Below are 26,097 nucleotides of genomic sequence, written 5' to 3'. Positions count from 1 at the left end.
GTAATACAACAAACAAAAACATTGAGAGCCTTTCGAACAGTTTTACTTGCAGTTTGTTGTCCGGCCACTGATTGGCGCTGTTGTGCCGTGAGAGGACACCGTCCTGGTCGCTGAAGACGGTGTGACAGAAACCTAAACTCACTCAGCCTCTCCGGAGCGCACTTCGGAGGAGGCGGACGGCGGCGGCACCGGCAGCCTGAGCCTGCGTGTGTCTTTTTTCAGGGCGGACGTCCTCTTTCTTTCTGGGAGACGAACAGCTCGTCCACACTGACACTTTGGACACATTCCGACCTTTGAGTCCCTTCTTTCCCTCCGCTGTTCTGAGGACGAGTCTCCTTCAACTGTTGGATCTTTATCTGTGGCGCGCGCACCATGAGCGGACCGACGAATGGTAAGCAGCGCACGCGCGCGCGGCAATAAGAGGTGTCCTGGGAGGGTTTGAGCTGAAGTGGACATAATGGGACTTATTGATCAGCAGCTGGTTTATCCAAGCAGCGCTTCATCGTTTGATTATTGATCAGCGTGTAAAGTGCGCGCGCAGACACGCACGCTCAGGTTAAGAACTCAGGTTTGACTCAGCTGATCACTTTTCATTGGATTTCATCAATAATCAATGTAGCCATCCCGCACTTCCTTTTTGCCATAATAAAGTGAGTAATCAATCCACTGATCTGTGGAAAACTTACACTTTGTCTGCAATTAACCATTTTCATTGTTGATTCGTGGACTGGTAACTTTTTATGGCTGATTCGTGCAAACTTAAAGACAAACGTGGTCAGAACCAGTTTATGAGATATCCAGGCAATCCAGCATAATCTGAAACCAGTTTTATCGAGGCAGTTTTTAAAACATTTGACAACAGACTGTCTGATTTGAACAGATTTAAATCACAAAGTGTTTTAACAGCACTTATTATTATAGTGAATCCAGTTTTACTAATTCAGCTGCCAACTGCATGGATGCTAACAATATATTGGGGTATAAACAAATTTTAATGTGTTTTATTGTCAGAATCCTCTGTCATCTTAGGGTGCATGTGGACCCACTTTTTTTTCCCACAAAGTTTAAGTTCAGACACCATGATAATACACCATTTCCACACAAAAGAAGACCGGGCTAAATAGGGCCCACGGGACACAAATTAGCAGCCTAGATTTAGGCACAGCACAACTAGGGTTGCCAGCTTTCAGAAATGAAAATAAAGGACACCCACCACGGCTCCTCAGAGCCGCCGCCACCACCCAAGGAGTGATATATTTAATTTTGAAAGAAGCATTTTGTTATACTTAAAGCTTTAAGTGCTTTATTAACATGAAACTGTTAATGATAATCTGTGCAGTCACTGCAGTGTGCAATAATAAACATAAATATTAAGGAAAACACACCAATAATTTTAACCTTTAAAGTGAGGACATTTTTACCTTAAGAGGAAAATAAAAAATAAAAATATTTGTTTGCCTTGTACCCATTGCCACTGCAGATTGTGCAAAAGGTGAGCATTTTGTATATCTATCTATCTATCTATCTATCTATCTATCTATCTATCTATCTATCTATCTATCTATCTATCTATCTTAGATAGATAGATAGATAGATAGATAGATAGATAGATGGATGAAAATAAGTATTTGATCACCCTGCGATTGTGCAAGTTCTCCCACTTAGAAATCATGGAGGGGTCTGAAAGTTCCATCTTAGGTGCATGTCCACTGTGAGAGGTCTCCAGTTTTGTCCCTGGTGTCCTTAGACAGCTCTTTGGTCTTGGCTATGGTGGACAGGTTGGAGTGTGATTGATTGTGTGTGTGAACAGGTGTCTTTTATACAGGTAACAAGTTCAAACAGGTGCAGTTAATACAGGTAAAAAGTACAGAATAAGAGGGCTTCTTAAAGATAAATTAACAGGTCTGTGTGAGCCAGAATTCCTGCTGGTTTGTAGGTGTTCAAATACTTATTTGCAGCAGTAACATACAAATAAATTATTAAAAAATCATACATTGTGATTTCCGGATTTTTTTTTTTTTTTTTTTTATAGATTATGTCTCTCACAGTGGACATGCACCTAAGATGAAAATTTCAGACCCCTCCATGATTTCTAAGTGGGAGAACCTGCAAAATCGCAGGGTGTTCAAATACTTATTTTCCTCACTGTAGATAGATATTTGGAGAGGCCATGGAGAATGACTTTCAGTCAGCTTCAAAGCGGTTCTGGCAAACTGTCAGGCAACTCAGGAAAGGGTGGCAGTTCTTAGCCTAGGCCAGAGGTCTTCAACTTATTCCAGAAAGAGCCAAGAGGGTGCAGGTTTTCTTTGCAACACCCACTCCACTTGGTAATTTTACTGATTAACTGATTCCATGTGCTCAAAGTGATTTTAATCAGTGAACTCACCTGGTAGAGTGGGTGGGTGTAAAGAAAATCTGCATCCTCTTGGCTCTTTCTGGAATAAGTTGAAGAGCTCTGGCCTAGGCTGTGTTCAGCAAGTGTGGAGGGCTGCTAAACTGGAGTGTGGATTTCATCAAGCGGTGGAAAGAACACTTTGAGGATCTCCTCAAACCTACTGACATGTCTCCACTGAGGAAGCAAGGATGGAAGACTCAGGCAGTCAAAAAAGTCCTCAGTGGCAAGTCACCAAGAGCAGACAAGATTTGTCCTGAGATGCTGAAGTCTCTGGATGTTGTTGGGCTGCCATGGCTGACAAGTTTATAAAATGTTGCATGGAAGTCAGGGACAGTACCTCTGGATTGTCAAATTGGGGTGGTGGTTTCCATCTTTAAAAAAGGAGGACTGGAGAGTGTGTTCCCACTTTTTCTCAGCCTCCCTGGGAAAGCCTATGCCAGGGTACTAGAGAAGAGACTTAGATGATTAGCCGAACCTCAGATTCAGGAGGAGCAGTGCAGATTCCATCCTGGTCATGGAACGGTGGACCAGCTCCTTACGATTGCAAGGATATTGCAAAGGTCTTGGGAGTATGACCAGCTAGTCTACATGTATTTTGTGGACTTGGAAAAGGTGTGATGAGTGATAAATCCAACCTGTGTGTGTGTGTGTGTGTGTGTGTGTGTGTGTGTGTGTGTGTGTGTGTGTGTGTGTGTGTGTGTGTGTGTGTGTGTGTGTGTGTGTGTGTGTGTGTGTGTGTGTGTGTGTGTGTGTGTGTGTGTGTGTGTGGGAGTATCGTGTACCAGAATTGCTGCAATGCACAATCCAGTCTCTATATCACCAAAGTAGGAGCCACGTTCACATTCTCAGCATTACATTGGACATGTCCCCTGCAGGTGTTGGACTCTGCTAGGGCTGCCTCTTGTCACCAGTCCTGTTTGTGCTGTTCATGGGTGGATTTTCAAGATACAGCCAGGGATCAGAGGGTGTCTTGTTTGATGACCTCAGAGTTACATCTCTGCTTTATGCAGACTCTGTAGTTCTGTTGACTTCATCAGACAGTGCCCTCTGATGGGCACTGAGCAGGTTTGAGGCAGAGTGTGAAGTGACTGGGATGAGAGTCACCACCTCCAAATCTGAGACAATGGTCCTCTGTCTGAAAAGGGCGGACTGTCTCCTCTGAGCCAGTTATTTCCCCAAGTGGAGGAGTTTAAGTATCTCTGGGTCTTGTTCAGAAGTTGGAGTAAGTTTCATATGACATCAATAGACAGGTCACCAAATTGGCAGTGGGTGATAGCCGCAGAAGTCATAGCACACGTTGTCTTTTCTAATTTTGTGCATTCATATTTTTATTTCCAATGTGACAGACTGCATGCGCCCCAACACAGTGCACCAGGTATTGGCCCTGTGATATACTTGCAGCCTGTGTGGGGTGTACACCATCTCTTGCCTTCCCTCAACCCCACTGACTCCTGACTGGAATACGTGGCTTCAAAGAATGGATGGATGGATCATGGATACTATGAGAGTTAGCCCAACACTTTCAGAAGTGTTATTAACACTCACCCAGGGGGTGTATGGTAGCAATTAATAGATTTTAAAATCTGATTCAGATGAGTCCAAACATGCATTGACTGGATGTGATACTGATCTTTGTGGTTGGAGTGAGACATCCCTAGTTTCTCTATGACATTACTAGGGATTCCCATACTATATACATACTTATTGCCCCCGGAGCAGTGGACGCAATGGGATAAAGATTTGCGCTCCCAATATGTAGACCTGGGTTCAATTCCCGCTCACACTGACTGTCTGTGTCCTTGGAAAAGAAACTTCATCTGCATTGTCCCAGTCCAATGGGATAACCACCGGCACTAAGTGTTTCAGGCCATGTATAGGGATTACTTTTTTAACTACACAGGGAACAGTTGGGTCGATGTTTGAATCCGGTATCATCTATGAAACCATGTGTAGACTCAAACCCAATATCACATTCTTTCTCTGTCATTACAACATAATGTGTTCATTTCAATTAAGCTGAAGGTTTCAATCATGTAACGAGGGGTATCAATGAGCTAGTATAAAATTTGAATTTTTTAAAAAACCTCCAAGAAGGTTGTGTGAGGTTATTGCGTAGTTTGGGATAAAGAAAAGGAAATGTTTAAACGTAAATCCATGTAAAAGCAAGTACTTACTGATGTGAAACCCCTACATTTTAAAGTCTGTTTTCCAAAAGGCTCTGCAGAAGAGAAAGTGGCAGCTCTGTGTTGTGGCGTGAGATTAGCTAGCAGCACTCCTGTCAGCCATTTATTTTTACACTGGGACCTTGAGGGTAGTTTAGAACCTGTATAAGTGCCCAGACAGGTATGAAAGGTACGTATGAAACCATGCCATTGTAGCAGAGTGGCACTGACTGAGATACTGTGAGGCCAAAAATGCCACACAGAGAGGAAAGATGAGAAACTGTGGTTACAGGTATGAAGCCAAATATGCAAAATGTGACAGCTTGTACCCTTGATGTTAGAAGTTGTACAACAAAAGTCTCAGCTCATATTTTCACTGCGTTTTATTTTTCTAACTACAAGAAATAAGCTTTGCTTGTGGCAGAACACATTTTATCCTTGGACCAGCTGAAAATTTGGTACTATCTTGGGACAACAAATGTAAGTGTCACTGTCATTTGTGTGTGACCTTGACAAATCTGTAGCCACCCATTGAAATACGCCCTTCCTCCGCCCCTTGAGCATCCCCCTGCCCCACCCCCTTTTTTAATGAAAATTAGTTAAATGCCCACCCTAAATTAAATTAATTTTTTATGAGTTTTCATTGGGTTTTTCTCATTGCTTCTGCCTCTTACCTGTGACAGTGTCATCAGTGTGTGCTGGTCTTTCCCGAGTTCTGTAAATATAATGCATGACCCACATTAATTTCTGTTTTACTTGGGGAATTTTTGTTTTAATTGAAAAATGAAGGATTACACAGGGGTCAAAATTTGGAAATACTCCAGTTGTGCTGAAAACTATATGACATTAATTGTGTGATCAAATAGATTACACAAAGGCAGTTTGTGCTGTCAACAACTGAAGATTGTTGAGTTATGAGGTAAAAACTGCAAAAATAAAGAGAGGCTAATTTTGGTTTGTATAGGTGTCAATAATCCTTGTTTGGTGAAGTAAGTCCTATATAGAACCTGAGGTCTGTTGGTGCCAGTGCGTACTATCTCTGCATTCTATGGCATGAAGTGGACAAGAACGTATGACTCCCTCTGGATGGGGTGCCACTTCAATGCAGGTTATTTCCCCAGCCAGAGCCAGCACTCATTTACAGCAGGCCATCTTCTTATCTACTGAGCTACCTGCTGTAGTTTGATTAAAAAGTAATTATTGGTTGAGCTAATAGCATTTAAAAATGATTTAAAAAGTTTGTGTCCTGGGTGAGAGGGGTCAGCCACTATCTTCTTTACTCGCCTCAGGGCCCTGGAGGTGTACAGGTCCTGTAGGGATAGCAGACTGCAGTGGATCACCTTCTCTGCTGTATGGATGATACACTGCAGTCTGCTCCTGTCCTTAACAGTGGCAGCAGTGTACCAGACGGTGATGGAAGAGGAGAGGATGGACTCAGTGATGGCAGAGTAGAAGTTCGCCATCATTGTTGAACTTCCTCAGCTGCCGCAGAAAGAATCCAATGGATGTTGCCCTTGTTTAGCCTTCCTTTGCAGATCAAGCATTCCAAACAGACTAAAGTAAATTTCAACAGTGAAGAAAGACAGTGACCCCATCTGAACATTCTGTGGTTTATGGTCAACACATTCTTCATGTAGCTCATTTTAAGATATTGGCCTTTAAAGTTCAGAAAACAAAGACGCATGCAGGAAATTTAACAAGCAGCGACAAATATTAAATGTCAAAGAAAAACAAAAGGCATTACAAATGATATATTATTTTAAATCGTATAATTTTGGGACTATTGCAGTACTGTAATCGTCATCATCATCACCATTATCATTTTCTGCTGCTTATTTGGATCCAGGGCGCAGTGGCAGTTAACTATACAGCTCAACCCACACGTTCCTATCCTAGGCCAAGTCCTCGAACTCTTCCTGAGGATCCCAAGCCATCTGGGAGATATAATCCCCCCAGTGTGCCCTGGATCTTCTCAGGGTTTCCTCCCAGTTTGATGTGCCTGTAAGAAGACCGGGGGTGTCCTCAACATATGTCCAAACCACCTCAGCTGGCTCCTTTCTATGTGAAAAAGCAGCGGCTCTATGCCGAGTCTGTCCTTGATAGTTGAGCTTTTCACCCTTTCCTGGAGTGTAAGCCCAGCTACCTTACAGAGGAATCTCATTTCTGCCGTTTGTATCTGTGACCTTGTTCTTTTGGTCATTACCCAAAGTTCTTTTTCAAAGGTACAAAGAGGAATATTTGTTTTGCATAAAGCATGTTTATTTTCATAGAAAAAGTCAGTGTTTTAGCAACTGCTGGGACGTGGCCAACAGAGAGGAAATTTAATCAACCATTGCTTCAGACCAACACAGAACCGCTCCGGTTTTCTTTCGCCAAGACATGCCAGTTGGCCTTCACTTCTCCACCGCCTGTCTCCATGTCCATTCCATTTCCTCATCCAAGATCTATGCCCAGTCATGCTCCACATGCATGGTCTATGTGTAGTCATGCTCCTAGCCCCTCCCCTCTAGAATCTGAATTCAGTACTGCACCTCATGGTGCCCAAATCAGATATGTTTTAAATCTCAGAGGTGGTGTCATGTGTCTTGCCAACCTCCAAGATGGTGCTGCATGTCTCTCCAGCCATGAAATCTCCTTCCTTGATTCAGCTCCCGATTCCAAGATGATGGTGAAGCTGCACCTCTCCTCTGGTTCAACTCCTGATTTAGAGTCATTGGTGAAGCCATGTCCCTCTCTTAATCCTGAGAACCCTGCCACACCTGTTTCTGCTTTGGCCTCTAACATTGCAGATGGACACTCAGTCCCTGATCTTGTGGTGTAATGTGTTTGCCTACTCCAGCCTCAACAGCGTTCATCAGAAGCATCAGCACCTGGTTGGCTGGCCATCTTCTGAACACCTCAGTGCTATTCCAGATTAATTCAGATACAATAGCCCTGTTCCAGTTGTTTCATGACGTCTCAGAGCCGCTTCTTTCTGAATGTTGGCCACCAGATATCTCAGCCCTGTTTCTTTCTCAGTGGTGGCCGCTGGCTGGCTTCCATGTGTCTTAGACATACTGTGGACTCTTGTCCGACTTTCCAGATACGTCTACTCCTGGCCAGCTAACATATGTTTCTGCTCTGCTCTGCTCTGGCCTCCTGACTGGTTGTTGAATTCTTCTGCGTTATTCCAGACTCCCTGCTAGACTTCAGTTGACTTTGCTATTCTTGATTGGGGGGTACTTTCATGGTTCTGACTCTGGCTTTGGATTATTTCCGTTAATTTCTGTTGTTTTGATTTAATCATTTCTCCCATGTTCCCTGGTCTGTCTCATGTTGTGTATGTTTCTGGCTGTTTTGTGGGAGTGACACGTCTCTTCCAATCCTGGTTTTCCTGATCTGCCCACCACTTTTCCAACAATTCCCTTTTCCAGGTGTCGCTGATCTTCCAACACACCTGGCATTTCTACTAAATCTACCCCAGTTTTTAATCACTTGTTGCCGCTTAATTTTGGTTTGGGGTCCCTGTAGCTCTGCTGTCCCCTGTGCCAGTTTTTTGGTTCCCGTTTGCGACTCTCAAAAGGTTCTTCAGCTCAGTAGATCTGATAGCTCTTCGTGTTCCACCATCTGCTGTCTGCTCATTGCTTCCTGTCACCTGTCTGCTTGATCTCACACGCTGCTTCCATCTGCCTCTTCTGTCTTGCCTCCAGTGCTCCTTCTGCCTTTGTTTAATAAACCACTCACTTTCACATGCTTCTCTGAGTCTGTCATGCATTTGGGTTCTATTTTACATTGAATGCAACATAAATCTAAGCATGTACTTCTATTTATTGTCTTCTATCACTGTCAGTTGAACATTGTTTGAGTTTTTGACTGTTGCAGGACAAAACAAGGTGCTTGCATACTTTGGGAAGTTGTGATACACATTTGTGAATATGAGGGACATTTCTATTTTGTGCAAAATTACAAAAGTGCCTCAGAAGTTCCTGGGCTTGTGGAGCGTGGCCATGTGACACGGATAATATTTTAGCATTACTACTGTGAAATTAACATGTAGTCCAAATGTCAAAAGTGATGAACGCTGCCTTTCACCCACCTTTTGCTTCTGACAAGAACTTCAGTATTGCATATTCACGGCTGCTCAGTGTGCCAAAAAAATCTGAAAAAGTCCAAAGCTGGCGAAGCCAACAGCCAATCAGAGTGCACCTATTTATCATGTGATGCTTTTGAACCAATGGGCGGTAAGAAAAGTAAAAATACGAGGTCTGTCAATAAAGTATAGGTCCTTTTTATTTTTTTCAAAAACTATATGGATTTCATTCATATGTTTTTACGTGTTAAAGGAGATTTTTTTTAATGATAGACGTGCGGACGGATTGCAGCGTCGGCTCGCAGCCGCCGCAACGCTCCGCCACAGGAAAAACACCTCTGTTGAAAGCCTTAAGGACAAGTTGGAACATGTCCAGCTGTTAAACAATTTCTCATATACTCACTCCACTGAAAGCCATCAAAAGCCGCCTGGATTTTACAAATGGTTATCAACACGGAGGTGTTTTTCCTGTCCACGCGTCGGGACGCAGCCGACGCGCGGACCCGTCGCACGTCTTTCATTAAAAAAATCTCCTTTAACAGTGGAATATCCGGATAAAATGCTGAAACCGACTTCTTCTGAAACTTCTCTGTTCTCTCACGACATCCTGGATCAACAGAGCCTGAAATGTGGAGGTTTTCAGCTTGAAACAGGCTGACGATGCGCCTGAGAGCGCTGCGCGACGTCTCGCACCGTGGGAAGTCCTTAAAGTGACAGTATCACCTCAAAATCTCTCATCAGCCGTTAAAATTTTCACTGAAAACCAGCTTAATTTTTCGAACCGTGTCCACTTCGATGTGTCTCACAGGTTTAGAAAAATTTTGATCAAACAAAGCGCCAGTCTTTCAGCAACTTCTCAGACAAAGGAATTCCGACGAGGGGCTGGATGACTCCTCCCACAAGGAGTGCTCACAGGCGAATGACGTCACCGACAGGCGTGGAAAAACTCACGCATGCGCATGAGGGTTCAAGCATGTCTGACGTAAAAACATATGAATGAAATCCATATAGTTTTTGAAAAAAATAAAAAGGACCTATACTTTATTGACAGCCCTCGTAAAATTTAGTCTAGCATTTTTGCAAATTGTGGATGTTGCAATATTGTTATCTATGAAAGCTGAATAATAATTGACCACCTTTACCCAGTGACACCAAAAAAATGGTACTAATATATACCTAAATATTGTAATCATTCATTATTTACAGCAGGCATAAAGACAGGCCATGCACACACAGTTGGCTCATGCATTCCTGGAAAAGGTCTGTTGTTCTTAATGAGCGGGCCTTTGGATCATAGACATTTTTAGTATGGAACATCTGCATGCTTTATAGAAAAAGAGTCATTGACAATGGAGTAGTTGCATTCTGATAAAAAAACAAACAAACAGAAAATATTGCATATACAAGCTCACACCAGTGTTCAAACCCAGGTGGCTTGGATTTTTCTGTCTGTTGTTCCAGCCCTTCTGCTGCCATCTGGCTCGAGAACCAATGCCAGCTACACAGACAGGATACAATTTGTTACTACGCACATTTTTGTCCCAGTTTTTCTTGAAATCATTTTTAGAGCAGTGTCTTTCCTCCCTCCTGCTGTAACTTCATCCCTTTGAACATTTTTTGTGAAGTAACTGGAATTGTTTCTGTGGAGTTGTCAGTTTGGTTGTTGCACATTGAAATTCACTTCAACTTTCACTTGGATTCTGTCAGCCCACATATTCAAATCTTTGGTCATTTTTCACACAGAGCAATGGAACAGATTCCATTGCTAAGAAGGATTTGACCGGTTTCGTAAAAGAGGATGAATGAGGTGTAATCCCAAAGTGGCCCCAGCGTGCCCTTTTCTGTCTCTTGCAGTGCATGTTTTATTTAGAGTCTAATCTGCCAGCATGTTGAATGTCTCACTCAGTCACTGTATGTGTTTACTGCATTTGTCTTTGTACAGTTACTTTTTATCGTTATTGCCTTGTTGTTATTACCTTGTAATAAGCAGACTTGTGCCACTATTTACAAAGTCAAGTTTTTTGTTTTGTTTTGTTTTTGCTTGGTTTGTCTGACTCAAAAACTCCCAGGCCAGTTTTCATGAAACTTGGTGGAGGGCTGCAGGATAGGGTAAGGAAGAGAGAAATTATGGAATGGATGTGAATCCAGGAGCAGATCCAGAAATTTATTTCCACTTTCTTTAATAATGTGATAGAGGTTGTGTTTGTTTGTTTGTTTACATTTTCATAATTTCTTCATAAAATATTGCATTGATTTTTATGAAAAAGGTGACTTTCTGGTGACAATTTCTATCAATGTGTAGCATTTAATGCTGATCTAGATAAATGTGGAAGATGTTTTTGTAGAGTGGCAATCTTAATTCAATTACTGTACAGTAATAATTAAGGCTAAAAATACCAAAAAAATTTCTGAAATCTGTAGATACATATTAAGCGTATTACTGTTACAGTTCATGTTACCTATAAGCACATCTTTCTGACATTTATCAGTTTCATTGTGACATAGGTATGCCTTTGATTTGTGACATTCTTGCCTTATGACGTCATAAAGGTCCTTAATTTCAACATAAATTCATTGATTGGAATGCCGTCCCTGAGGCCCTTCTAGTTTCACAGTTTTATTAAGTGAGTAAGTTGAGTATAAAAAGGCAAATGCAGTCCTGAGAGCAACAACAAGCAACATGTTTTCTACTTTTGATCTTCTGCCTGCAGTTCAGTACCAGTCAGGACTTTATGGAGGAAACAACAACAACAGCAGCACCCCTCTCTCCAGCTGTGGAAATTCTGGGATCACATGTGAGCGATGTGGGAAGGTCTGTCGTGGTGAGGTGGTGCGCGTCAAGCACACGCACTTCCATGTCCACTGTTTCACCTGTCAAGGTAAATGCTGCATCCCAAAAGTACTTCATAACATGCACTTGTATGTGCACACACATCCTGCAACATCTGTTTACATGGTCATGCACTGTTTTATATCTGTTTATTTCTCAAACTTTAGACTAATGCACAGATTGCAATAAGATGGTCCCACCCACAACCGATTTGCATAATTAAATATTAAATAATTGCCAGTGCTGAGACACAAAGGAGCCTGCACTAATGAATCCGTAATAGCTTCCAGACGCATTACAAATAGAACCATGATTCCAAAACGATTAAAGTGAACTGTAAAGTACACAATAAAATACAAACGTGCACTGAAGCTTCAATAATAATATATCATAAACAGACCACAGTGAAGAACTATAGCTGGAAGAATTGTGAAGGTTTGAAGACCAATTTAGTGAAAAAACATCAGAGTTTTGTCTATGTGTTCCTGCTGCCTTCCTTTGCGTTACACTCATAGAACCCTATCTTGACAAAGGACATGGAATGTTTGGCATGGTAGGTGTGTGTGTGTGTGTGTGTGTGTGTGTGTGTGTGTGTGTGTGTGTGTGTGTGTGTGTGTGTGTGTGTGTGTGTGTGTGTGTGTGTGTGTGTGTGTGTGTGTGTGTGTGTGTGTGTGTGTTAACACATTGCTATTTATGTGTAGGGAAACATCAGTGCAAACCAGGTAGCTGTGTACAAAGGTACTGGATTAAGTCACCTAGGTAGTCATGGGTGTGTTGTTGCCATAACTTACAATCAACCAATGACATTGTATCAGTCATTGCCTTTAAGCAGAAGTGTTCCAAGGTTCCAAAAGTACGAGATGCCTGGTGATGTAACAGTTTTGCACAGAAGGCAAAAGTAGCACAAAACTCCAGTAGTATTTACGTGACAGTTGGATTAACACCCGTTGCTTCCACTGCAATGTGTGAACTTTGTTAACTGACCAGTGTGCATTAAATGAATTAATGCTGAATTAACTGGAGGATTATGAAGGACAAGTCCACACAGACATGCATCACTTGCAACAGTGTTTAATGGTAAGGTAAAAACTGTTCACTTTGGCATTGTGGTGCAGTCTGCATGCTTACATACATCAATCAATCAATCAATCAATCAACTCTTTTTTTATATAGCGCCAAATCACAACAAACAGTCGCCCCAAGGCGCTTTACATTGTAAGGCAAGGCCACACAACAATTATGAAAAACCCCAACGGTCAAAACGACCCCCTGTGAGCAAGCACTTGGCTACAGTGGGAAGGAAAAACTCCCTTTTAACAGGAAGAAACCTCCAGCAGAACCAGGCTCAGGGAGGGGCAGTCTTCTGCTGAGACTGGTTGGGGCTGAGGGAAAGAACCAGGAAAAAGACATGCTGTGGAGGGGGGCAGAGATCGATCACCAATGATTAAATGCGGAGTGATGCATACAGAGCAAAAAGAGAAAGAAACAGTGCATCATGGGAACCCCCCCACAGTCTACGTCTAAAGCAGCATAACCAAGGGATAGTCCAGGGTCACCTGATCCAGCCCTAACTATAAGCCTTAGCGAAAAGGAAAGTTTTAAGCCTAATCTTAAAAGTAGAGAGGGTATCTGTCTCCCTGATCTGAATTGGGAGCTGGTTCCACAGGAGAGGAGCCTGAAAGCTAAAGGCTCTGCCTCCCATTCTACTCTTACAAACCCTAGGAACTACAAGTAAGCCTGCAGTCTGAGAGCGAAGCGCTCTATTAGGGTGATATGGTACTACGAGGTCCCTAAGATAAGATGGGACCTGATTATTCAAAACCTTATAAGTAAGAAGAAGAATTTTAAATTCTATTCTAGAATTAACAGGAAGCCAATGAAGAGAGGCCAACACGGGTGAGATATGCTCTCTCCTGCTAGTCCCCGTCAGTACTCTAGCTGCAGCATTTTGAATTAACTGAAGGCTTTTTAGGGAATTTTTAGGACAACCTGATAATAAAGAATTACAATAGTCCAGCCTAGAGGAAATAAATGCATGAATTAGTTTTTCAGCATCACTCTGAGACAAGACCTTTCTGATTTTGGAGATATTGCGTAAATGCAAAAAGGCAGTCCTACATATTTGTTTAATATGCGCTTTGAATGACATATCCTGATCAAAAATGACTCCAAGATTTCTCACAGTATTACTAGAGGTCAGGGAAATGCCATCCAGAGAAAAGATCTGGTTAGACACCATGCTTCTAAGATTTGTGGGGCCAAGTACAATAACTTCAGTTTTATCTGAGTTTAAAAGCAGGAAATTAGAGGTCATCCATGTCTTTATGTCTGTAAGACAATCCTGCAGTTTAGCTAATTGGTGTGTGTCCTCTGGCTTCATGGATAGATAAAGCTGGGTATCCTCTGCGTAACAATGAAAATTTAAGCAATGCCGTCTAATAATACTGCCTAAGGGAAGCATGTATAAAGTGAATAAAATTGGTCCTAGCACAGAACCTTGTGGAACTCCATAATTAACTTTAGTCTGTGAAGAAGATTCCCCATTTACATGAACAAACTGTAATCTATTAGACAAATATGATTCAAACCACCGCAGCGCAGTGCCTTTAATACCTATGACATACTCTAATCTCTGTAATAAAATTTTATGGTCAACAGTATCAAAAGCAGCACTGAGGTCCAACAGAACAAGCACAGAGATAAGTCCACTGTCCAAAGCCATAAGAAGATCATTTGTAACCTTCACTAATGCTGTTTCTGTACTATGATGAATTCTAAAACCTGACTGAACCTCTTCAAATAGACCATTTCTCTGCAGGTGATCAGTTAGCTGTTTTACAACTACCCTCTCAAGAATCTTTGAGAGAAAAGGAAGGTTGGAGATTGGCCTATAATTAGCTAAAATAGCTGGGTCAAGTGATGGCTTTTTAAGTAATGGTTTAATTACTGCCACCTTAAAAGCCTGTGGTACATAGCCAACTAACAAAGATAAGTTGATCATATTTAAGATTGAAGCATTAAATAATGGTAGGACTTCCTTGAGCAGCCTGGCAGGAATGGGGTCTAATAAACATGTTGATGGTTTGGATGAAGTAACTAATGAAAATAACTCAGACAGAACAATCGGAGAGAAAGAGTCTAACCAAATACCGGCATCACTGAAAGCAGCCAAAGATAACGATACATCTTTGGGATGGTTATGAGTAATTTTTTCTCTAATAGTCAAAATTTTGTTAGCAAAGAAAGTCATGAAGTCATTACTAGTTAAAGTTAATGGAATACTCAGCTCAATAGAGCTCTGACTCTTTGTCAGCCTGGCTACAGTGCTGAAAAGAAACCTGGGGTTGTTCTTATTTTCTTCAATTAGTGATGAGTAGAAAGATGTCCTAGCTTTACGGAGGGCTTTTTTATAGAGCAACAAACTCTTTTTCCAGGCTAAGTGAAGATCTTCTAAATTAGTGAGACGCCATTTCCTCTCCAACTTACGGGTTATCTGCTTTAAGCTACGAGTTTGTGAGTTATACCACGGAGTCAGACACTTCTGATTTAAAGCTCTCTTTTTCAGAGGAGCTACAGCATCCAAAGTTGTCTTCAATGAGGATGTAAAACTATTGACGAGATACTCTAACTCCCTTACAGAGTTTAGGTAGCTACTCTGCTCTGTGTTGGTATATGACATTAGAGAACATAAAGAAGGAATCATATCCTTAAACCTAGTTACAGCGCTTTCTGAAAGACTTCTAGTGTAATGAAACTTATTCCCCACTGCAGGGTAGTCCATCAGGGTAAATGTAAATGTTATTAAAAAATGATCAGACAGAAGGGAGTTTTCAGGGAATACTGTTAAGTCTTCTATTTCCATACCATAAGTCAAAATGGAGGGAATAACTGAGATGTGCTTTTTCTCTTCAAGTTGGAGTGTGTGATTAGTGCATTTTTGTGTCTAAGCATGGCTTGTTACATAACTTAACCCCCAGACACCCAGAAATATAAAAATCTATTGATTTGGACTCACCGGGGCAAGTCTGTATACCCCTGAGGGTTAGTGACTGATTATCAGCAGTCTGCGTTTTTTAATCAATGTTTAAAATATGTCCCCTGTGAAAAAGGAATGCCCCCGTTCATCGACACAGTCCATGGAGGTCAAAAAGCAGCATAAAAATGTTATCTTAATAGTTATCTTAATTTTGTTGTTTTGTTATCAATACATTTTCTTGGTCTTTTGATATGATAAGGTGCAACATTGTGCCCAGAGCGTACATGTCATGAACCTGTCGGTGCAAATGCTTTTTAGTGCCAGTCAGTACCAACTCATCATGACTGCACCTGACTTTACCTGACTTTACCTGACATTGTTTTTTTTCACCGGCATGATTACATGAGTGCAAGTATCCTCCTGATGTACAGGACATGGGCACTGTATGTGAAAACCATAACTGGGTGGAAACTAGTGATAACATTTTCAGTGCGCTGTGTGCTGCTATGCAACAGGTGGAAGATAAAGCCAAAGGACATCCTCTGGTGAGCTGTCTGTGCACAAACAGTGGGAGTTAAAAAATGAGAAGTGCTGTATGCACTAAAGGCCCAAACTGCACTTATAGTTTGAGCACGCTGTGCAAATCAAAGAAATATCAAACCCAAGTATAGCTACAAACCAGATGCCAAAGCCAGATGCTGAAATGGTATAAAAGTACAGTTTATCTGTGTTTGCTTCCCTGACAGCATATTTGGGCTCTTGACCAGAAATCTGTTGGAGTTTGTTAGTACTTTTAAAATGGTTTTACAGTTCAACCTTTGCATAAGCTAAACAAGGTTACTGTGTTTAAAAACAAACAAACAACCAAAAAAAAAAACCAGATAGTTTGGGCAAATTGGTCAAATAGGGCAAATTCAAACAAATTAATTGGAGAGCTAAAATGAAAATGTTCAGAAAACAAATGAAAATTATTAATCAATTTTCAATCAATCAATTATCAATCTTTTTTGTTTGTTTTAAATAGAGAGGAACTGTCCGGAAAATGTGGTTAATAATAATAATAATAATAAATTTTATTTATAAAGCGCCTTACATGTGACAAGTAAATCTCAAGGCGCTACCATAAAAATACAAAATAAAACACAGTAGAATGGGAAAAGAAAAGAATTAAGAAAAAGCTTTTAAGAACAAGCAAGTCTTTAAGTGTTTTTTAAAAGTTTCAGCTGACTCTGGCAGTCTTAGATGGTAGGGAAGAGCATTCCACAGTCAGGGTGCAGCCATCTGGAAGGCCCTATCTCCCATAGTGTGGAGTTTGGACTTTGAAAGCTGGAGTTGCTGACGGTCAGCAGAGCGAAGATGATGTGATGGATTGTAGGGACTGATCAGATCTTTAAGGTACACCGGTGCGCTGCCATAGACACACTGATAGGTCAGGAGACAGATCTTATATTCAATGCTGAACCTAATAGGGAGCCAGTGGAGGTTTTTAAGGATGGTTATTATGAATCAGAAATTGGTTTTAAAGTAAATGGTACGATTAAATCGATTTGTAGGATCTAAATGCACTCTTAACCAGTTGGTTTTACAAGCGGCAATTCTTTTGCATTCTGAGGAGCCAAGATTTCTGGAGAATGTGTAAAATGTTGACTCACTGGGTGGAATGTTGAGAAATATTGGTAATGTTATGAGTGAAGCTGTTATGCTGCTACGTCTGCATCTTCAGACTTTTGGAACAGCAAAGTCTGTTTAAGCATTTGTTAAAAACCCATTTTTACTGTCACTTCTACAGTAAAAACATTGTGCATGTTGTGCAGCAAGGATGATGCAGTGCCACTGCTTCATCCTTGCTGCACAATGTGCTTAAATTGTAACAAAATGTTGTTGCTGTTGTTTGTCTTTTGGTTGCTCCCACTTTAAGCAGATCCAGTGTAGAGCCACCTTAAGAAGTTTTACGGCAGATGCCCTTCCTGTCGAAGGTTTAGTTGTACATGGAGAAATACACACAAGTGGTTAAAAACAATTGGCTTCTCCTTCTGGGATTCTTCTGTGCTGCACCTTCTGCTACTACGTGTAGTGCTGCCCCCAGTGGTGAACAAAAGGTGAGCAGAAGCGCTGAAGCCAACGACTTTCAAAACTCAGGAAGCTTCAAAGACATAGCATGAAAGAATGTCCTTCAAACCCGTCCAAAAGACAAACCAGTGTGGAAATTGCGATGGATGGAAAAAAAATTAGACAATTTCCCATGGCGACAATGCAACGGCTTGTCTTTTATCTCAAGATCAAGGTTAAAACTAACTCATCAGAACAAAGCACTGCCCATAAAAACACAGCAGTCCCGGTGTGAAAACATCAAAGGGACTGCGTCCCTGTAACCTTGAATAAAACACACACTGATGTGTGCAGCACGCACCTCAGTGCATTGTCATACAACACAGAACACAGTAATCACAAATGATAACCCGGTAAGGTGAATTATGTCCACAATGTCTATTAGGTATTGAATCATATCCGCTACAATGGCCAATTTACTGCAGCACAGTAGTGAAAACATGAAAAATGTATTTGAAAGTTAGCAATGCCACTTTTGGATGACTGTAATTTATTCGCTCTATTGAGATATCTTATAATCCCTTGCGCGCCAGAGAGTTGCTGCCGTCTAAACAACATAGAGAATCTACATGACAACAATTGCAAATGAACATTACACTATCAAAATTACATTTTTTTTATTCTTTTTATCACATTAATAAGGGACTGCATGCATGAGACCCCGGAAACTTGTTAAAACAAATATTCCAAAGAATTTTCATACATGCAAACTGAATTTCAGACATCTTATACATATTACTCTGGAGCAAACAGCACAAACAGTGTTGTAAAGGACAATAAGCAGGGTGTTAAAGCGCAAACGTCACACAATTGCGTCTCACAGGGGTACAACCTGAGATTCTCGCATGTTTACATAAAACAAACACAATAACAAGGTCTATAGACCAGATAATATAACCGGAGTTTTAGGCACAATATACAAAGAGTTTTATCTTGCGATGTTCATGCTGTTGTCCGTGTGCAGCGGTTAAAGTACAGCCTTATCACACCATCTCAGTGCAGTTCTCAATGTTAATGACATCTCACAGAGCGGCGAACTCTCCAAAGTTTTACAAGATTTTGCGGGATTTGAAACCTCAATTCACCCTATTGAGATATCCCATAATCTCTTGCACACCAGAGAGTCACTGCAGTCAAAACAACATAGAGAATCCACATGATGACAATTGTAAATGAATATTATACTACAAAAATGTAATTTTGTTTATGCTTTTCATCACGTTAATAAGAGACTGCATGCATAATACCCTGAAAACTTGCTAAAACAATTATAACAAATAATCCGTGTCTGCTACGTTTAATCTGCGTGGAATTTAATAAACGCAAACTGAATTTCAGACATATTATATATATTAGTCTGGAACAAAGAGGACAAACAGTGTTGTAAAGGAGCAAACTTCACTTTCCCCCAGAACGACATGATCAGGAAGCGATTGTAGCTCACAGCAACTCCCATTGAAAATAATGGAGAGACAGCCTGTGATTCTCACGTTTACATAAAACAAATGCAATAATGTCTATAAACCCAGAGAATATATTCATGAGAGTTTTAGGCACAATATAAAAATAGTTTTATGTTGCGATGTTAATGGTGTTGTTCGTGTGCAGCGGTTAAAGTGCAGCTCGGTCAGAGCGTCTCACTGCAGTTCTCAATGTTACTGAGATCTCAGCGCAGCGACCTCTTCGAAGTTTTGCGGGATTTGAAACCTTAATAGGGCGAATGGGGAAATTTTATTTATTTATTTGAGATGAAATACAGTTGTATTGGACTGGATTGTGTTGTGGGCTGGGGTGTTTGGCTGGCTTGGTTTTTGTTTTCTGTTTCTCCCACCAGGTGGTATGCATTCAGGACTGAGTGGCTGAGCATTAGGACCTCACCCTGAACACCTGAGGCTTGTTTTCACATGCAGGTCATCAGGACTCACAGCTGTGGTGTATTTTGTCTTGATCAGAGATTGCTGCATTTAAACCTTGAATGCACAGTGTGTGATTGCCAGAGACTCGACCTTGTGAGCAGACGTGTGAGATCGACGTCAGGAGAACAATCTCACCATCACGGACGCAGAGACCGCTCCAGGTTTGACGCCACAGTCTGTGAAGGAGGATTGGGTGAGGTCTCACGCTTTTCAGCACACTTCCTGAGGTAATTTGGTTTTGGTGACTTTTATGAAGTAATGACAGTGGATTTGGTGTCCCTCACACCTTGTGTTAGTGAGCTGTCACGTTATGCTAATTGTCTAATCAGCTTCTGCTGCAGTGGAGATTTGAACTGAGTTGTTCCGTACCTGCAGGGTAAGAAGCTGATGTATAGATTTAAGCCAGGAAGTGTTTGCTGATTGCGTGCACCTTTGAGTTGTGTCTCTCTGTGTGGAGTTGGACTCACCTCATGTTTTCTTTCTTCACAGACTTGGTTTGTCGCGGCCACCTGGGGGGTGTCGGCGGGGTCCCTGGGTCCGAACTGCTGTGGCTCCGGACCGTTTGCGCTGTTGAGAGCGCGCCGTGTTTCCACCTCACCAGACCGCGGACCTTTTAGTTGTTTAGCACTGCACCCACTGTTATGTTTATTAAATTCTGTTATCTTTTGAACCGTGCTCTGCTTATTTTATGCTGGGTCCTTTCAAATGCTGGGTCGGTGCTCCGACCGCGTCCGAAACATAACAGTAGTCTCTGGCCATTTAACAATGGACCAGCGGAAGCAGAGACGGTATTTTTGCCGGGAAGGCTGCAGCAGATGTTGGAGTTGATCCGGGATCAGTTGCGGGTGCTCTCCGCCTGGGTTGTGCGCGTTGGTGCGCGCATGGTGGAGTTTACAGCTTGGGTCGCATCGCACCCCGCTGTTACGGCTGTAGCCCCGTCTCCTCCCGTGCAGCTGGCTCCAAGGCCTGTTGTACCAGCCCCGGTGGTATTTAGTTTGCACTTTAAGCTGTTTGTTATAACCTGCTGTCGTTTACAGCAGTGTGTATTGGTTTTTACTCTGTTACCACGGGGATTTTCTTATTTGGCACTTTGGCTCCCTCTGTTGGTGACAGAGTCACATTACCGTTCAGGTTCAAAGGATGGAAAACACAATGTTTTTCCATTCTTTGCACTTGACGACGTAGGCCAATGTTATTTTTTTTTATTGGTCTATTATCTGTTTCTTGTTTTAGTATGAGGTGTTTTTATCAGGGGTTAATTTGTTGTTTTTGTGGGTTTTAGAGCACTGTCTGTGGTCTGGTGGAGTTGGAAATGCAGGCTGTCTGGAGCATAGTTTGACCCAGGTGACTTTATGTTTGTCTGTTGGTCTTTTTTATTTCTTTTGGTTTCACCTCCCAGGGTTTGATGGGACGGTCCTCTGGGGGGTGATGGGGGGGTAATTGGGTTGTTTTTTCTTTTTTCTTTTTTTTTTGTTTTTGTTGTTCCCTCTCTTCTCCTCTGGCTCCAGCCGTGTGAGCCATACGTTGTCGGCGTTGCTGGAGTGGTGCAGTTTGGTTATGCTGGGCATTTCCCAGGTAACCTCTGCACCCGGGGGGGGGGGGGGGGGGGGTGTGGGGTATTTTTTATTTTTTTTTGATTCCCTGTCTTCTCCTCCGGCCCCAGCCGTTTGAGCCGTACGTTGTCGGCGTTGCTGGGGTGGTGCAGTTCAGTTATGCTGGGCGTTTCCCAGGTAACCTCTGCACCCGGGAGGGGAGGGGGGGGTTGGGGTAATTATTAATTTATTTTTGATTCCCTTTACAACCTCCAGCCTTGGTGCGCCTCTGTGCCGTTTGCCATTGGCGTTGCTGGGGTGGTGCAGTTCGGTTATGCTGGGCGTTTCCCAGGTAACCTCTGCACCCGGGTGGGGGGGGTGTAGGGGTGTTTTTTTGTTACTTCCCTGTTCCACCTCCGGCTTCAGCGCGCCTTTGAGCCGTACTCCATCGGCGTAGCTGAGGTTTGGGGCAGTGGAATATACCCGCAGCTGGTGGCTGGTTTGAAAGTCGGAGGGGTGGCGCCGTCTTGTGCCGTACGCCATTACCACTGTTCCACTCCTCCCGGTTGACTTTTGGGGTATAGTCATGGTTGGTGTCACTGGACGTACTTCCAGTTTCCACTGCGCTGAGGGGGTGGGGTTGGGGTTGTTTTGTTTGTATGTTTTTTTTTTGTTTTTTTTTTTCCCCCAGTTTCCGCCCTCAGGGTGTGACTGTGGTGTCCTCTGGGGGGGAAAGGACTGTGGGTCCATCTAGCCGTAGACGGCCGGGGCTGGGTCTGTTAGTCATGGGGGGGGGTGTCTCCTGGGGTTTGATGGAACGGTCCTCTGGGAGGTGCTGGGAGTCCCCGTGGGTGACTTTGGATCCCAGAGGGACCTCGGCTGTGGTTATTACTCCTGGAGCTGGCGGGATGTCCTCTGGGGGGTGTTGGTCCCTACATGTCGTCCGGGGGGGTGTTAGCGTTTTTTTTGTTTGCAAGCTTAAGTTTGGGTTGTGTTTTTTCTTTTCTCCTCTTCCCGGGGTTTGATGGGACGGTCCTCTGGGCAGGGGGGGTTGGTATGGTTGTTTGTGTTTGTCTTTTTTTTGTTTTATGACTAAGCAGACTTTAACACACAGTCGGAAGAAGGCTGAGTGCACAGGTTCAAGAACTCCTGGCCAAACTTATGCAAAGTGAACAACTAAAGCAAGAGTCGACAGGAATGAACGCAAAGGTGGAGACTCTAACAGGTTTGCTAAATGAAACAGAGGGCAAGACCATTAAAGTCAATAAAGGATGTCTCTGCACTGGAGTGTCAGCTGCGGAGCAGTCTGCTGCAGACAGGCTCAGGGTGGGAAAGGATGAGCTCCAGGATGAGAGTGATGGTCTCGGCACGGAGGTCCCTGTTGACAGAGAAGAGGCGGTTGGAAGCGTGCGTTATCCAGCTGAGGGAAGAGCTGGAGAGGCTCAACATTGAGATGATCAATGACTGCATGAAGAAATTAACATTGCAGGTGGAGCAGCTGATGATGGAGCTGTCGTCAGAGCACAGTAACGCACAGCTCCTGGAGACGGGCCTTTCCCAGCTGGATCGTCAGCACAAGGAGCCGAAACTGCTGCAGGAGGTGTTTTTTGTTCCCAGCTAACATTCCAGCCATGGTCCCTGGAGGGGGGCTTTGTTTTTTCTGGCCCAGGTCCGTATGGTCACCGGGAGGCTTCCCGTGAGGGTGGGGTACTGTTGTGGGCTGGGGTGTTTGGCTGGCTTGGTTTTTGTTTTCTATTTCTCCCACCAGGTGGTATGCATTCAGGACTGAGTGGCTGAGCATTAGGACCTCACCCTGAACACCTGAGGCTTGTTTTCACATGCAGGTCATCAGGACTCACAGCTGTGGTGTATTTTGTCTTGATCAGAGATTGCTGCATTTAAACCTTGAATGCACAGTGTGTGATTGCCAGAGACTCGACCTTGTGAGCAGACGTGTGAGATCGACGTCAGGAGAACAATCTCACTATCACGGACGCAGAGACCGCTCCAGGTTTGACGCCACAGTCTGTGAAGGAGGATTGGGTGAGGTCTCACGCTTTTCAGCACACTTCCTGAGGTAATTTGGTTTTGGTGACTTTTATGAAGTAATGACAGTGGATTTGGTGTCCCTCACACCTTGTGTTAGTGAGCTGTCACGTTATGCTAATTGTCTAATCAGCTTCTGCTGCAGTGGAGATTTGAACTGAGTTGTTCCGTACCTGCAGGGTAAGAAGCTGATGTATAGATTTAAGCCAGGAAGTGTTTGCTGATTGCGTGCACCTTTGAGTTGTGTCTCTCTGTGTGGAGTTGGACTCACCTCATGTTTTCTTTCTTCACAGACTTGGTTTGTCGCGGCCACCTGGGGGGTGTCGGCGGGGTCCCTGGGTCCGAACTGCTGTGGCTCCGGACCGTTTGCGCTGTTGAGAGCGCGCCGTGTTTCCACCTCACCAGACCGCGGACCTTTTAGTTGTTTAGCACTGCACCCACTGTTATGTTTATTAAATTCTGTTATCTTTTGAACCGTGCTCTGCTTATTTTATGCTGGGTCCTTTCAAATGCTGGGTCGGTGCTCCGACCGCGTCCGAAACATAACAGGATTGTATCTATGTATCTGGGATCATTTAATTAGGGAGAACACACTTCAACACACTTGAACATCTTTTAAATTTGGTGCTTAATAATTAGGAGGGGCAGTTACTGTATCCAGGGCTCTAACACACGTTCTACAGTGCTATCACAGACATTATAATTCTGACAATTTCTTTACAGATTCCATTAAAACATTTATTAGAGCCACATCGCACAATGTTATATACAATAAACTCTAAGATTGCTGTTATCACAGTTTGCATTAGCTTCACTCAGAAGAAGCAGGTGACAGGCTGAGACAGTGAGTCTGCAGTTTCTGATAACACTCGTAATTGTGCTTCAACGTTGTGTGTTTGTATGTATGTGTGCACACATATAAGAGTACAACCCCTGGCAAAAATTATGGAATCACCGGCCTCGGAGGATGTTCATTCAGTTGTTTAATTTTGTAGAAAAAAAGCAGATCACAGACATGACACAAAACTAAAGTCATTTCAAATGGCAACTTTCTGGCTTTAAGAAACACTATAAGAAATCAAGAAAATAATTGTGGCAGTCAGTAACGGTTACTTTTTTAGACCAAGCAGAGGGAAAAAAATATGGACTCGCTCAATTCTGAGGAATAAATTATGGAATCACCCTGTAAATTTTCATCCCCAAAACTAACACCTGCATCAAATCAGATCTGCTCGTTAGTCTGCATCTAAAAAGGAGTGATCACACCTTGAAGAGCTGATGCACCAAGTGGACTGACATGAATCATGGCTCCAACACAAGAGATGTCAATTGAAACAAAGGAGAGGATTATCAAACTCTTAAAAGAGGGTAAATCATCACGCAGTGTTGCAAAAGATGTTGGTTGTTCACAGTCAGCTGTGTCTAAACTCTGGACCAAATACAAACAACATGGGAAGGTTGTTAAAGGCAAACATACTGGTAGACCAAGGAAGACATCAAAGTGTCAAGACAGAAAACTTAAAGCAATATGTCTCAAAAATCGAAAATGCACAACAAAACAAATGAGGAACGAATGGGAGGAAACTGGAGTCAACGTCTGTGACCGAACTGTAAGAAACCACCTAAAGGAAATGGGATTTACATACAGAAAAGCTAAACGAAAGGCATCATTAACACCTAAACAGAAAAAAACAAGGTTACAATGGGCTAAGGAAAAGCAATCGTGGACTGTGGATGACTGGATGAAAGTCATATTCAGTGATGAATCTCGAATCTGCACTGGGCAAGGTGATGATGCTGGAACTTTTGTTTGGTGCTGTTCCAATGAGATTTATAAAGATGACTGCCTGAAGAGAACATGTAAATTTCCACAGTCATTGATGATATGGGGCTGCATGTCAGGTAAAGGCACTGGGGAGATGGCTGTCATTACATCATCAATAAATGCACAAGTTTACGTTGATATTTTGGACACTTTTCTTATCCCATCAATTGAAAGGATGTTTGGAGATGATGAAATCATTTTTCAAGATGATAATGCATCTTGCCATAGAGCAAAAACTGTGAAACATCCCTTGCAAAAAGACACATAGGGTCAATGTCATGGCCTGCAAATAGTCCAGATCTTAATCCAATTGAAAATCTTTGGTGGAAGTTGAAGAAAATGGTCCATGACAAGGCTCCAACCTGCAAAGCTGATCTGGCAACAGCAATTAGAGAAAGTTGAAGCCAGATTGATGAAGAGTACTGTTTGTCACTCATTAAGTCCATGCCTCAGAGACTGCAAGCTGTTATAAAAGCCAGAGGTGGTGCAACAAAATACTAGTGATGTGTTGGAGCATTCTTTTGTTTTTCATGATTCCATAATTTTTTCCTCAGAATTGAGTGATTCCATATTTTTTTCCTTCTGCTTGGTCTAAAAAAGTAACTGTTACTGACTGCCACAATTTTTTTTCCTGATTTCTTATAGTGTTTCTTAAAGCCAGAATGTTGCCATTTGAAATGACTTTAGTTTTGTGTCATGTCTGTGATCTGCTTTTTTTCTACAAAATTAAACAACTGAATGAACATCCTCCGAAGCCAGTGATTCCATAATTTTTGCCAGGGGTTGTATACGCGTGTTTGCTGTACTTATGCTTGTTTGTGGCTGTCCAGGGAGCAGGTGGTACACAGTATACAAATACAGGGCTGGAGTCAGCAGCTAGCTTAGCGATGCTGTCAGCAGCTTTTCAACCAGCTAACCTCCTTCCACACATGTGAACACACGCAGTCTGGGCGATCTCTGCTCAGTAACGTTGCCATAAAGCACACAGCTGTCATTCGCACGCTTACTAAAGCTCTTAACTCCACTTGAGATCAAATAACTGGTCTGACCGTTTTTGGTCGAATGATTGACGGCTGTATTTTCACACAATCATATCACTTGTTGTTTCTGACAGGAGACAACCTGGATTTCTTGACAGAAATGGTCTCTCTTTGATTTTAAAGTATTTACTGTGTACAATTGATCTTGCAGCGTAAGCTTAATGACTTTCAGCTAATGGACTGAGGAGAAATCAGCT

At 42.6% G+C, this 26,097-nt stretch overlaps 1 protein-coding gene across 1 annotated transcript in view; it reads left to right on the top strand.

The window, feature by feature from the left end:
• Positions 1-294: 294 nt before the first annotated feature.
• LOC117517176 (actin-binding LIM protein 3-like) overlaps positions 295-26,097 on the top strand; it is a 276,212-nt gene continuing 250,409 nt past the window's right edge. Inside the window, exons 1-2 of the mRNA XM_034178105.1 lie at positions 295-391; positions 11,338-11,505. Of these exons, the coding sequence (XP_034033996.1) occupies positions 373-391; positions 11,338-11,505 (187 nt within the window). The 5' untranslated portion in view covers positions 295-372. The remainder of the gene's footprint in view (positions 392-11,337; positions 11,506-26,097) is intronic.

Source organism: Thalassophryne amazonica, chromosome 9, assembly GCF_902500255.1.
Source record: "Thalassophryne amazonica chromosome 9, fThaAma1.1, whole genome shotgun sequence".
NCBI lineage: Eukaryota > Metazoa > Chordata > Actinopteri > Batrachoidiformes > Batrachoididae > Thalassophryne > Thalassophryne amazonica.
The sequence above is the reverse complement of the archived record's forward strand: the minus strand, read 5'-3'. Positions and strand labels throughout refer to the sequence as shown.